The sequence below is a fragment of the Carettochelys insculpta genome, chromosome 5, assembly GCF_033958435.1.
Source record: "Carettochelys insculpta isolate YL-2023 chromosome 5, ASM3395843v1, whole genome shotgun sequence".
Lineage (NCBI taxonomy): Eukaryota > Metazoa > Chordata > Testudines > Carettochelyidae > Carettochelys > Carettochelys insculpta.
This window is the reverse complement of record NC_134141.1, coordinates 88455462-88468704: the sequence shown is the minus strand read 5'-3', so window position 1 is coordinate 88468704 and position 13243 is coordinate 88455462. Positions and strand designations below refer to the sequence as shown.

Here is a 13243-nt window from a genome sequence, read left to right as displayed (position 1 = left end):
AGCAGGCAGCCAGCGATGACCCACATGGAGCTAACTGCCTCCTGCAAAGGTGACTGAGTGTGGTTTGGGGAGCGGTGAGGGAGGAAGAGAAGGATGGGGTTAGATGGGGGGGCTGAGGGTTCCTGGCTCAGGGGATGAGTGAGAGTGGGGGGGGGAATGGGGGTGTCTGGCTTTGGGGGTCTGGAGGGGGGTGGCCGGGCTCACAGGACTCAGGCAGCCGGCTTGCTGGGATTGGGCAGGCAGCTGGCCCTGGCAGCGCAGGGCTCGGATGACTCAGGCTGGTGAATGGGTGGCTGGCGCCTGGCGCCTGGCGCCTGCAAGGAGCCAAGAAAAACTATTTGTGGTTCTTTTTAATTTTAAGTAACATTTTTATATCAAGTTTTTGTGTTATTTTAAATTACAAATTGAATTTTTTCTTAAAAGGGGGGTTGGATGATAGTGAAGAAGATGTGGGTGGGTGTGTGGGTTTCTCAAAAATCAAAAGCGGGGGAGTGACGCTGGAAAGTTTGGGAACCACTGTCTTAGAGAATAGTGGGTTCCCCCCGGCTTCCCAAAATCATTACTTTGCCTTTGTGGAGACCTTTACACTGTACTAGTAGGAAAAATCCTTTAAAAGGGGGAGTCTGATTGTAAAACCACAACATTTGGTAAGTTTGTTACCTGAAACCGTACTGTAGTTTTCATTGAACTGATTGACAGTATGGCTTAAAAAGTTAACTCACTTCTGATCTGTAAGCTGCACCGTAGCAATGCCTTCCATTAGGGGTCACAACTTTTCTTTATTTTAAAATCTGATTCCCATTTTGTTTTCATAGGGAATGTCTAGTCTTCCAGACTATGTAACATTTAAAAGTTTCCCTGGAATGCCACTTCAACATATCTTCAGCGCAGCTGGTGATGACTTGCTAGATCTTCTCCAAGGTCTATTCTTATTTAATCCTTGTACTAGGCTCACAGCTACACAGGTATAGTAGACTGTTTTTATTGTATGTTATGGGTTGTATACATACTAACACCTCTAGTTATTGGTTAAATGTCTCTTGAATTCAAGGAGGTATATTTTAGGTTTGAGATGAGAGGTGGTTATTTGTATTACGGCGCACAGATAGCTCTCCCGCGGACTAGAACCCCACCTTGCTCCGAGCCTAGAAGTACTATAAAGCCATCTTCTGCCATGGAGGAGACTTTCAGAGGCATAAATGGCAGCTGGAAGTTTAAGTATATGTCTTCTGCCCATGTCTCTGAAAATCTTCCCCAACAGACTTAGGTTGAAGTTACGATGATGAAAAATTTATGGCTTTTAGACTTTTTTTGACTCTTTTAATTACATCCTGTGTTTGCAACACTATGTACATTACCACCCCTATAGTGTCTAGGAGCCCTAGTCATGGGCTCTACTGAGGTAGGCACTGTATCACGGAACATAAAGGTAACTCCTGCTCCAAATTCACGGTTTAAATAGAAGACTGAGATAACTGATGGATAAAGATCGATGAGGGAGTACAAGGAAACAATAAGACGTGTATCAGTCTCTGTGATAGTCTCTGGTGTCAGTGAACTGTTCAGCTACTTGTTGAACTTTGAGTTTTACGTGTTTTAATATCGGACATTCCATTCCTTATTTTATAAACGTTCAAATCCATAAATTCATATGAATATTTCAGTGTCTGTTGAAACTCTTGACCTGTCATGGTTTTCACAGTGGGAGCCTTATTCCAGAATCTTCCTATCAAATGTGTTGCTGAAAGCATACCTGTGGCAACTTTTGTCATTTTAGGGGTGGGTCGATCCATATCTTTAGTACTGATGGGTTCTTCAGCCTAGTGCTATAAGAGGCAGAATTTTGATTGGCTGGGCTGACTCTGTAGATAACTGCTCTCACCAGGAAGTGGAGACTTTAAAAGATTTGGGATTTGTGGTAGATCAGCAGCTGAATATAAACATCCAGTGTAATGCTTTGGCCAAAAGAGCTATGTGATCCTGAGATCCATAAACAGGGTATGAAATAAAACAAAGAAAGCATTCCTGTAGCACCTTAAAGACTAACAATATTATTTATTAGGTGACAAGTGGTTCTTTTTCTCTCAGTAATTCTCCAGATCTGAAGAAGTGCGTCTTCTCCACGAAAACTCATTACCTAATTAATAATAATAATATTTTACTTTATTGGTCAATGGTATGATCTCTGCAGGAATACTGTATACTATTTTGGTGGTCACAACTTGAGAAGGAAGTTGATTAATTGCAGATAGCTTAGAGATGAGATTATAAAGTACACCTTATAGTAATAGATTTAGATTCAATTTATTTATTTTAACAAATAAATGGTTAAGAGGTGACTTGATTTTTGAATAGGGTGACCATCAATCTTGCTTTCACCGTGACAGTCCCATATTTCAGGCATCAGGAAGTTGTCTCAACTTATGTTAACAAAAGGGCTAATGTCCCATATTCATACCTTCTGCTGAGCTGCCCTTTTCCACCAAGTCAGTGCAGCTACAGTTGCAGATACCAGCTGCTGCCCAGAGAGCACATACTGACTGGCCAGGTGTGCATGCAGCAGCAAGAGAGGGAGCTTGGGGCCCTGCTGTATGGTAAGGCAGGGTTATGTTGGGGAGTGGGGGACAGTGTGTGTCCACCACTCCCTTCTTCCTTAAGATTTAAAGGAGATCTGCCCCTTTTTGGGGGCAGCTGCTCCTCCAGCCAGGGAGACCACTGTGGAGAGGTAGCCCCATTCCTTCTGTGCTGCAGGGCAGCTACCCATGGAGCTGGAGAACCCCCTCTGGGGCAGCTACGTCTGCAGCAGTGGAGACCCTCCCCCAGGGCAGGGCTACAAACCCATTCCCTGCTCCCCATGGTGTGGGACAGCTGCAGGGCTACAGCCCTGTTTCTGGCTCCCTGCAGGTTGGAGCAGCCGGGAGCCACGCCTGTGGGGCTACAGCCCCATTCCCAGCTCCTGGCCGCATGTACATGGTTACAGTTGGTAAATGTTGACTTCGTAATGTCATACATGCCTCATTGTAAGACAAGAAAGCTTTTGCACTAGAAACCGTGAGCACATAGCATTTTCCATTCTAAATTTCAGGCTAACTTCAGTTAAAATATATATATCTTTAATTATTAGTTATAACAATGTAGTACAGTTGGGTCTCAATATTCATGAGAGTTCTGTGTTGAGAACCCTTGTGAATGTTGAATTTCGCAAATACTGTATGGCCGCCAGCACTCCTGGTCCAGAACCCCGGGGGGAGCGGCGGCTGCCGATGCTCTGTCCCCCAGGGTGAGCGGCAGCTGCTTGCAGCCGCTCATGAGCACCTTAGGTTCTCGAATGGTGAGACCCTACTGGATGTCTTTTTAATGGGTGCTCAGTAAATAGTGTTATTTTGAACATTTGTACTGCAAAATTCTGATTTCCATTGAACTCAATGAAGTCCAAGCAGTTTTACCAGGTGTCCTATATTTGGCGTAGGGAAATGTAGTCACCTATGCATAGCTAAATGGGGGAAAATATTTTAATAATTGGCTCTTCAGTCTAGAAGCAAAAGGTATAACAGCATCCAAAGGCTGGAATTCAGACTGGAAATTTTTAACAAGGTAATTTTAACCATTAGAGCACAACAGTTTACTGGTGCTTGTGGTAGATTGGTCATTACTGACAGTCATTAAATTAAGATTGGATGTGTGGGGTTGCTGGCTTTTTAAGGACCATTAAAATTTACCTCATGGGGATCCAGGCAACTGTAGGGATGTTTACTGAGCCTTTCCTCAAATTAGTCCTGTTAATGGCTGAAAAGCTTAAAAGAAAGGGAAGGTCTGGGTCTGTACATTTGTACTCAGTACCCATGTCTGGTTGTATGTGGGGGGTGTGCTTCTTTTGCTCCCACAACTTCACTGCTATAGCAGTTACGAAGCAGGCTGCCAATCTCTTCTCCCCTCCTCCATCCCACAGTGAAGTGTGGCGGCTGTAGGCAAATGAAGAGCCACATGAGGCAAAATTTCTGAAGGAAGGGCATAGTACGGTAGAACCCCAAGATACACGCACTCAAATTGCATGACTCTCGGATTAACATATGGTGGGGAGCTGGCGCCTGGCTCTGAGCTGCCAGCCACTCGGGAGCCAGGAAACTGACCAGCACAGTCGAGCTGGTCAATTTCCTGACTCTTGTGAGGGGTAGGGAGCCAGGCAACAGCTCCCCGCTCCTGTCAGTAGTGGCAACTGAAAGCCAAGAGTCAGGCTGCCGCTCCTGACAGGAGCTGTGAAACTGCTCCTGTCAGGAGCAGCAGCCTCCCTGCTTCTGTCAGGGGCGGTGAGCCCTGACAGGAGTGGTTTTGTATCTCCTATCTGGGGCAGCAGCCTGAGTCTTGGCTGCTGCCACTGACAGGATCTGGGAACTGACCAGTGCAGCAGTGCTGATCAGTTTCATGTCTCCTGTGAACAACAGAAATCTGGGAGCCAGGGTCCAGCTCCCCACCACTCACAGCAGCAGGGAAACTGACCACTGCAGCAGCACTGGACAGTTTTCTGTCTCTTGTGAGCAGCAGGGAGGCTCCCAGCGAGGCTACCAGCTCCGCGATGCTCACAGGAGATGGGAAACTGTCCAGCACTTCTGCACTGGCCATTTTCCTGGGTCCCCCTAGTAACATGAAATTTGACTTGTACAGGAACACAACATCTGCATAAGTCGGGGGTCAACAGTATATTAGCTCCCACTCTGTAGCCATTGACATGAACCCACCCCCGTGGCTAGCTATCCCACTCCCGAGGGAACTGCAGAGGCCCAGGAGCACCATTTCAAAAGAACAGTGCATGGTAAAATCTGGAGCTCCAGTAACCTTCCTGCTTCCTTCTGCCTGCAAAAGGGGCTACAGTGTTGCCTGGACCTCTGGGCATGCTGTGATCAGAAGAACTTTTCCCTTCCTACATGGACCTGAGAACCAAGAGCAAGGGAAACAGATTGTAATTCAAAATGGTGTAGACAAACTGGAGAAATGTCCAAGGTAAATAGGATGAAATTCAATAAGGACGAATGCAAAGTACCTGACTTAGAAAGGAACAATGAGTTGCACATATAGGCTGTGTCTACACTAGAGAATTTTGTCGACTGACGGGGCCTTCTGTCAACATGACGTAGGGAGTGTCTATCCACTTAAAGCGTTATGTCGACAGAGTCTCAACAGAGCTCTGCATTTGTCTCAACAGTGTTATCCCTTGAAAAATTGAGGAATAGTGCTTCTGTCATCAGAAGTGCAGTATAGACACCTCTGTCAACAGAGAGGGCTTCTGGTTGACCAGGCAGCTCTGTTCACAGTGCTTCTGGTCAGCCATGCTGTTGACAGAGGGCAGGGCAGTCTGGCTCCTCTCTGGCAACAGAGCAAATTGGTCTGTGATCTGCTTTTGTGTGTAGATACTCTGTCAACACAATTCTGTCAACACAGTTCTGACAGACATTACTGTCAACAGATGCTTCTAGTGTAGACATAGCCACAGACAATAGGAAGGAGTACAGTAAGGTCTCAGAGTAGGTGAATCCACGGTACATGACCCGCTCTTACACAGCTGACCCCTGATGTGTACAGTAACCCTTGCTTTACTTAGCTTCACTTTCACACAGCTCAAAACTGCTGGGCTCTCAGCCAGCCTAGCTTCCCACACCTGCAGGCCGTTAGGCAGGCAAAGAGCCCCTTCCCCCAGCTTCTCAGAGCAGAGTTGCTTGACAGCCATGCCTGTTTACGCCCTTAAACCCTGCGCCAGTTCAACCTGCCCCAGCTCACCTCCCCCAGCAGGGGGATCCAGCCACATGCTTGCAGCAACCCTCCAACCCCCACTGACCCACCTCCACCACCACCTCCCCTGCACACCCAGTCCTCGACACACATCCCTGCACCCAACCCCTGCATGGCTGACTCTGCATATGCAGGGCTCCAATCTGTGCCCCCCTCCCTGCTCAAGCACCCCACCCCAGTGCATCCATGTTCAATACCCCCCATGCATGGAGCTCCGACTCCAACCCGTGCCTGGGGCTCTGGCTCCCAGTCCCCGGTGGTGCTTAAAGCCCCCTCCACTCAACCACCCCACCCCAGTGCACTTACCATTCAATCACCCTGCCCAGCTCAACCCCTCCCTCCCGTGGCCCCAGCTCACACCCCTCACCCCACACTTGGGGCTCTGGCAGTCAGCCACCACCGGCGTGCACAGGGGCTGTATCCCCGCTGCCAGCTCAACCCGCCCCCATCCTGCTTCACCCAGCTCAGCCCCCCTCCCAGCATGCTCTGGGCTTTCAGCCGGCAGTGCGTGCGGGGCTGTAGCTGTCAGCTGCTGCAGGCGCATGAGGCTCTGCCCCCCCAACACCTCCCCCCACCCCAGTTCACACCATTCAACACCCCCCAATCCCCCATGGCCCCAGCTTACACTCCCTGCCATGTGGGGCTCCGGCCCCAAGCCCCTACTTGCCACCCTTGCAGCCCCAGCTCCAGCCCCCTGGCTGGGCTCAACCCCACTCTCACCCCCTGCATGCTCCAGCTCAAATGTACCCTCCCACCACCCCTGCTGCCCTAGCCCACCTCAGGCTTAACCCCCCTGCCCTCTCCCAGGGCCCAAACCCTCCCCAACTTACACAAAATTCAAGGTGTGCAAGGGTTGCATGAAACACAACCCTCACATACCTCGAGGGATTACTGAGTTTATAGATCCATCTCCTTGCCAAGAATTCTGGTCAGACAAATTTCTTTTTTGAATACTTCTGCAAGAAAGCTCTTGTTCTTTGTCAGCTTCTGGTCTGAGAATTTCTTGGGGGCAGGGGGTGCGAGCAATTAAATGCATTTTGAGTTTCATTTGTACAGCTATTCTCCCTTTTCCACTGTTGCATCAGTGTTGTTACCTTCTGTTCTTTGCCTGTCAGCCCATTGTTTGTTCACTGTAGTTTTCCTCCCTACTCAAGGAAGATTGCATACATTCCTGGGGTTAGGTCAGAAGATGTGTTTAACTATCTTTGACTCCCCAAGAACATCGTCATGTCATTATCTCTCTCGATTAGATATTAGCTTAGCCTTGTGTTGCATTCGGTCTCTAGCATAATAGAATGCTATATTAGTGTCTGCTTACAAAGTCCTTTTCCAGCTGATAATCCAGGTTCATGCTGCAAAAATATAAACTGAAGTACTGTAGCAGGAGGACTGATTATAACCTATTTTAAAGCAGAAAACTTGCAAGTTTTAAAGCCCTGGATTTTTCAAGATGTGACTTGATTTACAGCATAGACTAAACATTATAATTAGTATAAGCAAGACCATTTCTTGGCTGTTTGATATATTTTTTTCCCTGAACTGTGGTTTATAGTACCTGTGGAACTGAAATCTGCTTTTCAAATAGGGATTGTGTAACTTATTTAAAATTGGTGTGTATTGTATTTGCTGCCTATGTTTTTTGGGTCTTCTGCATACCCAATAGCAAGCTTTTCTTTTTGGCATTGCAAAATCTTGAGGCTGCATCCACGCTATTGTTCCCCTTTTGGAAGAGGAATGCAAATGCAGCAGATTGGAAATGCAAAAGAGGTGCTGATTAACTTATTTCATGCCTCATTTGCATAGTGAGGCCACTTGCTGTTCCAGAAGTGCTGTTTTCAGAAAAAAGAAAACCAGCAGTGTAGATGGGTTTCCTTGGAAAACAAACCCCCGTTTTCGAAAGAACCCTTCTTCCTGAAAAATATGAGGAAGAAGGGTTATTTCGAAAATGGGGTTTGTTTTTGAAGGAACCCCATCTACATTGCTTGTTTTTTTCCGAAAACAACACTTCCATAAGAGCAAGTAGCTGTCATTATGCAAATGAGGTATGAAATATTTAAATCAGTGCCTCATTGCATTTCCAATCGCGTGCATTTGCATTCCCCTTTTGAAAGGGAGGTGTAGTGTAGATATAGCCGGAGTGGCTAGCAAAGAGTACAACAGAACCCAACTTACTTTGTAAATCAATAAAAGGATGGTATTCAGAAATCTGGGAACCTTGGAAAAGTCAATCTCTTTGCCACTTTCCTTTCCTATCTTGGCAGTTTAGATAGTTTTAGCTCTGAAGAGCTCACAGTGTTACTGTGTGCATGTACAGCATCTGACAGAATGTGGCCTGGATCCTTGTTGTGGACCCCAGACACATGCTGTAATACAGATGATAATGGTAGACAAATTATGTCTCCTTGTAAATTGAGCAAACTATATGGAAGTCTCAGAGAATCTGCAATTTTAGATTTTATCGGTACAACTGCAGTCTTAAAAAGTTATGTAAATAAAACAAAAAAGCAGTCAAGTAGCACTTTAAAGACTAACAAAATAATTTATTAGCTGATGAGCTTTCGTGAGACAGACCCACTTCTTCATTCTATTCCAAATGGCTAACTGTAGTGCCTTGCATAGTGAATAGTCAGAGAGAGGTAGCCCTGTCAGTCTGTATCGTTACAAAACAAAAAAAGCAGTCAAGTAACACTTTAAAAAGTGGGTCTGTCCCACAAAAGCTCATCACCTAATAAATTATTTTGTTAGTCTTTAAAGTGCTACTTGACTGGTTTTTGGTTTTTTGTTTTGTTTTGTGAAGATACAGACAAACAAGGCTACCTCTCTGTGCCTATTCAGTTGTGTAAATATCATTACAAGTTATAAGCAAGAGATTAAGAAAAGGAAAGTATAGCTTCAAGTCAATTTTGTGTACACTATTAACTTGACCAGCTTCTCTCCTCCTTGCGGTTAAGGCATTGAAACAGAAGTATTTTAGTAATCGACCAGGACCAACACCAGGAAGTCAATTGCCAAGACCAAACTGTCCTGCAGAAGCCTTAAAGGAACAAAATTCACTTTTAAATTTAAAAAGGAAGAGAGCAGAAGGAATGGATCAAGGTAAATTTTCTTAATCTTTGCATATTTATATTTTTAATTTTAAACTGAAAATGTGTGTTCCATATATGATGCTGTTCCAGTGTTTTAAGGAAATATGTTCTGTATATGTGTTTATCTTATCAAACAGAATACTGTTTTCTAAATTGGCCACATCTGAGCCAACCTGTGAAGCCCCTTGGTGACTCAAACTATTATTTTTACAGGAAGTGTACGTTTGTCTTAAAAAAACAAAAAAAACCTTATGTTCAACATAGATTCTAAGATGTGGTAAAAGTTCTGTATTGGAAGCTCTGCCAATATCCAAAACTACTACAATACATCTTATCCTCTATTAACCTCTATTACCTGATTTGAGATGTTCACTTTAGATCCTTACATAAAGGAAATTACTTAAATTTTAGTTGGTGAGACATTTGGTTGAATTCATTGGAAATTCTGAGCATTTTAGGACTCTGATGTAAATAAAATGTGCGTAGGTGAAAATTATTATTGCAGTGGAATGTACTCTGAGTTCTTTTTGTGGTTTTTCTGAACTTTAACAAAGGATGAGAAAGCAATCTAGTATCTTTGGCCTGTACCTACACTACAGATACAACAAATTAATTGTAAATTCGTCAGAACAGAGCTAGGGAAAATGTTTGTCTAAAATGCCTTGTGCAATTTGGCATTAAATAAGTTGGTGAGCATGGTTGTGAGTTTTTGGTTCCATTCACACGGCTGTTATTAAACAAAGAGCCTTTGTTTACATATAGGATGCTAGGAGGCAGCCATGTTTTAGGTTGCATTTGTGTAGGGTAGGTGGACCTCAGAAAAAAGTAATCGAATAGTGCTGCTATCCTACCAATCTGAGGCAGAAGCTAAATTACAGTCCAGTAAAACCCGTAAGCAGACACTGAAAGGATCTTTGTTTCCTCCATTGTAGAAATATGCTGTTATTACTCTGAAACTAGAAAAACACAGTTTGTTATACTACCACCACCCTCCCTACAAACACTTGCTTCCTTTTTTTTTTTTCTCTCACCTTAATTCTATTGTAAACTTACAGCTTTTTGTACTAAATAGAAGGAGAAACAGGTGGTGTCTAAAATGTTCCATGTATCACAAATTTTACAAAAAGAGAACTTGGACATTTTTTCAGGAGTACAAAATGGATTTCTTTAAATATAGCTTAACTTTGTATTTCATATTTCATGCAAACATAGGAACCATTCCAGGCAACCTTTTTCATGCACTGTTATAGGTGCTCTTACATGAGCCTTCTCCAAGATTAGACAGGGCCTAAAGAGCAGTCCAGGAAAAGCTACACAGCAAAAGCTGTGCCTGGACTAGTTTACCCAAGCAAGTCTGAATCCAGCTAGTTCAAACAGCAGCACAGTATTAGTATGAGTTCAGGAGCAGAATATGTATCCAGAATCTGTACTTGGCTCTTGAACCTACCAATTACAGACACTGGGTATATACTTCACTCATGAACCCGTACTGATGCCTGCATAATCTTCACTGCTACTGTTACCTGTGCTGGCTGGATTCAAGTTAGCTCTGAGAAGCTAACCTGTTAATGAATTTTTGCTGTGCAAACAGACCCTAAAACATTACAGGTTGAACCTCTCTCATCCAGCAACATCCGCAAACCAGCATGATTTTAGTTAGCTAGACAACCCCTTATGGGTGTGGCACACTTTCCTGTGGTCTCATAAATTTGTCTACAGCCTCCCATCTTGGCTCTCAGTGTGCTGTGCTGTTATTTAGTTCTAAATGATCCCTAAATGTCTTCTAAGAACCCAGTAAGCAGTGGATGTGCTGGTAATGCTACCAGACAACATTGACCTCTTATGGTCTGGCAAATTCTCTCATTTGGCACCCATCTGGTCCCAAGCATGTTGCACTAGAGATGTTCAAACTGTAGTAGAACCTTGTTTTGGGACCTTTTATCTCATTTGTAAGTATTTGATGCACATTAAATTGCTTACACTAAAGTTAATTTAAATTTTTCAGGATTACCAAAAAAGCTGATTTTTTGATTACTGTGGATGAAGCTGATTAAATATCCAGAAAGACCAGGGCAATGGGAAAATGCTGCAACGTTGACTGAACTTTTGGTGAAAAGTAAATTTGTAATATATTTACTTGTATAAAATGTGAACTTAATATTTTGATGCTGAAACCATGCAGAGTGTTTTATTAAAGTATTCCTCTCTGAATAAAAGTATATATATTTTTAAAAGAGCAAGATACTTGAACCAAATTGCTGTATAATGACTTTAAAATGTGCTTAGGAAGTGTCCTTCCTTATGAAGTTTCCTTTATTGCTGTAGAGTCTAAGTGAAGATGCAGGCTTTGCTGAATGAAGTGCTATGCTGGTGCACCCTAACATAGAACAGAGCCCCAGGTGTAGGCTGACCATATCTCCCCGTCCCAAATACAGGATGGGGATCTATGGGGGCAAGGGGCGGCTCCTCCAAGCACCGGGGAGCCAGGAAGGAGGTGGCAGCTGCTGGCCCTCCCCTGGAGCCCCTGGGAAACGGCAGCTGCTCATACTCCCCCTGCTTCCCTGTGGCTGGGAGGGGGGCAAATAGGGGACAATTTGTCCTTTTTAAAAAAAAAAAAAAAAAAAAAAAAGTCAGGACACCTTTTTGCCATACCAAATAGGGGACAGATGGTCACTTTACACAGGTAAGGATCACATTTGCAAATGAATGTCTGTCTGTAAACCCATATTCATTTTTTTTTCCAGCAACTAGTACTAGACTGAAGGGCATGCCCAAGTGTGTTAACTTCATTCCAGTTAAATTTGTCAATGCAATAACAAAGGGCTGAGCATGTGCTCTCCTAGCAGAGGTGTACTGGCAAAGTCTTCAGGTTATGTACAGGCTGAGTTGTGAACCAAAAGGAGGTACTCCTCTATTTTACGCTCCAAATGAACTGCATTATTGGAAAAAAAATAGAAAATATTTGTATTATAATGCTAAGGAGATGAAACATGAAGGCCTTGCAGCCTACAGAGCTGTACTAGTTTTTAAAAGGAATGGAGAGAGGCGTGAAAGGTAATGTGTCAGACCACTGTATGATGCTGCTTATGACTTGCATTTGGACAATATAATGGTTATATAACTGTGTATAGTATTTAGTCATCCCAAGAAAACATTAGGAAAAAATAATTGTATTTCTTGTATTTGCCACTGGTAACTTGAAACTAGCTTTATATCTCCTCCATGACTTCATGGATTCTATATATAGACAGAAATTCACATTTAATAATATTTGTTTTGGGTGACATTCTGTTCAGATGTTACTTTGGCCTAAAATAAATCACTATACATCTGTAATAACTAAATGGTTACAGGTTTAGCACTCTGGTGCACAAATGGCTGTGGCTTCTCATTGTAGCAAGCACATACTCAAATGCCCTTACCTGAGGTCATACTGGTAAGCTTATAAGAAGCACACATGATCTTTTTCAGTGGAAAAAGCAATATGCTGTGTTTATTGAAAATACAACATTCAAATCAGCATGTGGATCCATTATTTCACACACGTATGCATATGTGCATCCTGTACCAGTCTGTAATTTAAGTCAATCAAAGGGCCGGTTCAGTTGTGCCTAAGTGGAGGAGCTGGGCTCAGTCAGTGGAGAGTTGATGCTCCAAGGCTGTATAGGATGATCCGAGAGTCCCAGGGTAGTATGCTCTATTTTTAGTTGCAACTGCCTTCTTAAGTCCAAGGGCTTTGCTATGTTGTGTTGCAGTTAAACACCTGTTAAAGTAATTATGACAAGGCTGTTTGCATACAGCTATCCTTTATCTGCATTCTGATGGGTATTGTTTGGGAGCTGCCACATTTTGATTTTGGGTGGGTTGGTTGTCTTGCCCTCCTGAGGGTGAGGAGTTGTCAATCTGCCTCTCATCAAGCATAATGCATGTGTTCAGCTCCAGGGTTCTGACAATCCACTTTGGCTTCTGAGTCTCTGGCTCCGCCTCTGTCATCCTAGGCATAGTGATGGCCTTCACTCTCACTCTTTACATGCCTTCCTCTCTCCCACAAATTAGCAACATAAGAAACCTCTCACAATGCAGGGAAGAAAAAAAATAAAACAAAGAAAAAAAGCCTTCCAAGGATAAACTGTGCCCATACTATAAGCCATGAAATCTTTTGGCCTCTTAATGCCTCAACATCAGGCTAAGCCGGGGATGGGGAGCCCACAATCTGAATCCAGCCCCTGAGGCTTGGGGCTCCCTTACCCAGCATCTGGCCCACAGTGGGTGCAGAGCTAGAGTCAGGTGAGCTGGGGCTGGATCTGGCTCACAGGCTCTGCCCGGCAGAAACAGGAGGCAGCTCCAGGCTCCACCACTGCTCCCACTCCTGC

The 13243-nt window shown here is 44.1% G+C and overlaps 1 protein-coding gene across 2 annotated transcripts in view; it reads left to right on the top strand.

Moving 5' to 3' along the window:
• The window catches only part of CDK7 (cyclin dependent kinase 7), a 36127-nt gene extending 23274 nt beyond the window's left edge, over nucleotides 1-12853 (top strand). The window contains exons 10-12 of one of the 2 annotated variants that reach the window (XM_074994252.1): nucleotides 816-965; nucleotides 8736-8880; nucleotides 10876-12853. In XM_074994252.1, the coding sequence (XP_074850353.1) occupies nucleotides 816-965; nucleotides 8736-8880; nucleotides 10876-10901 (321 nt within the window). In that variant the 3' untranslated portion in view covers nucleotides 10902-12853. The remainder of the gene's footprint in view (nucleotides 1-815; nucleotides 966-8735; nucleotides 8881-10875) is intronic. The other variant, XM_074994253.1, reaches the window with a different exon arrangement.
• The last annotated feature ends 390 nt before the right edge of the window (nucleotides 12854-13243 follow it).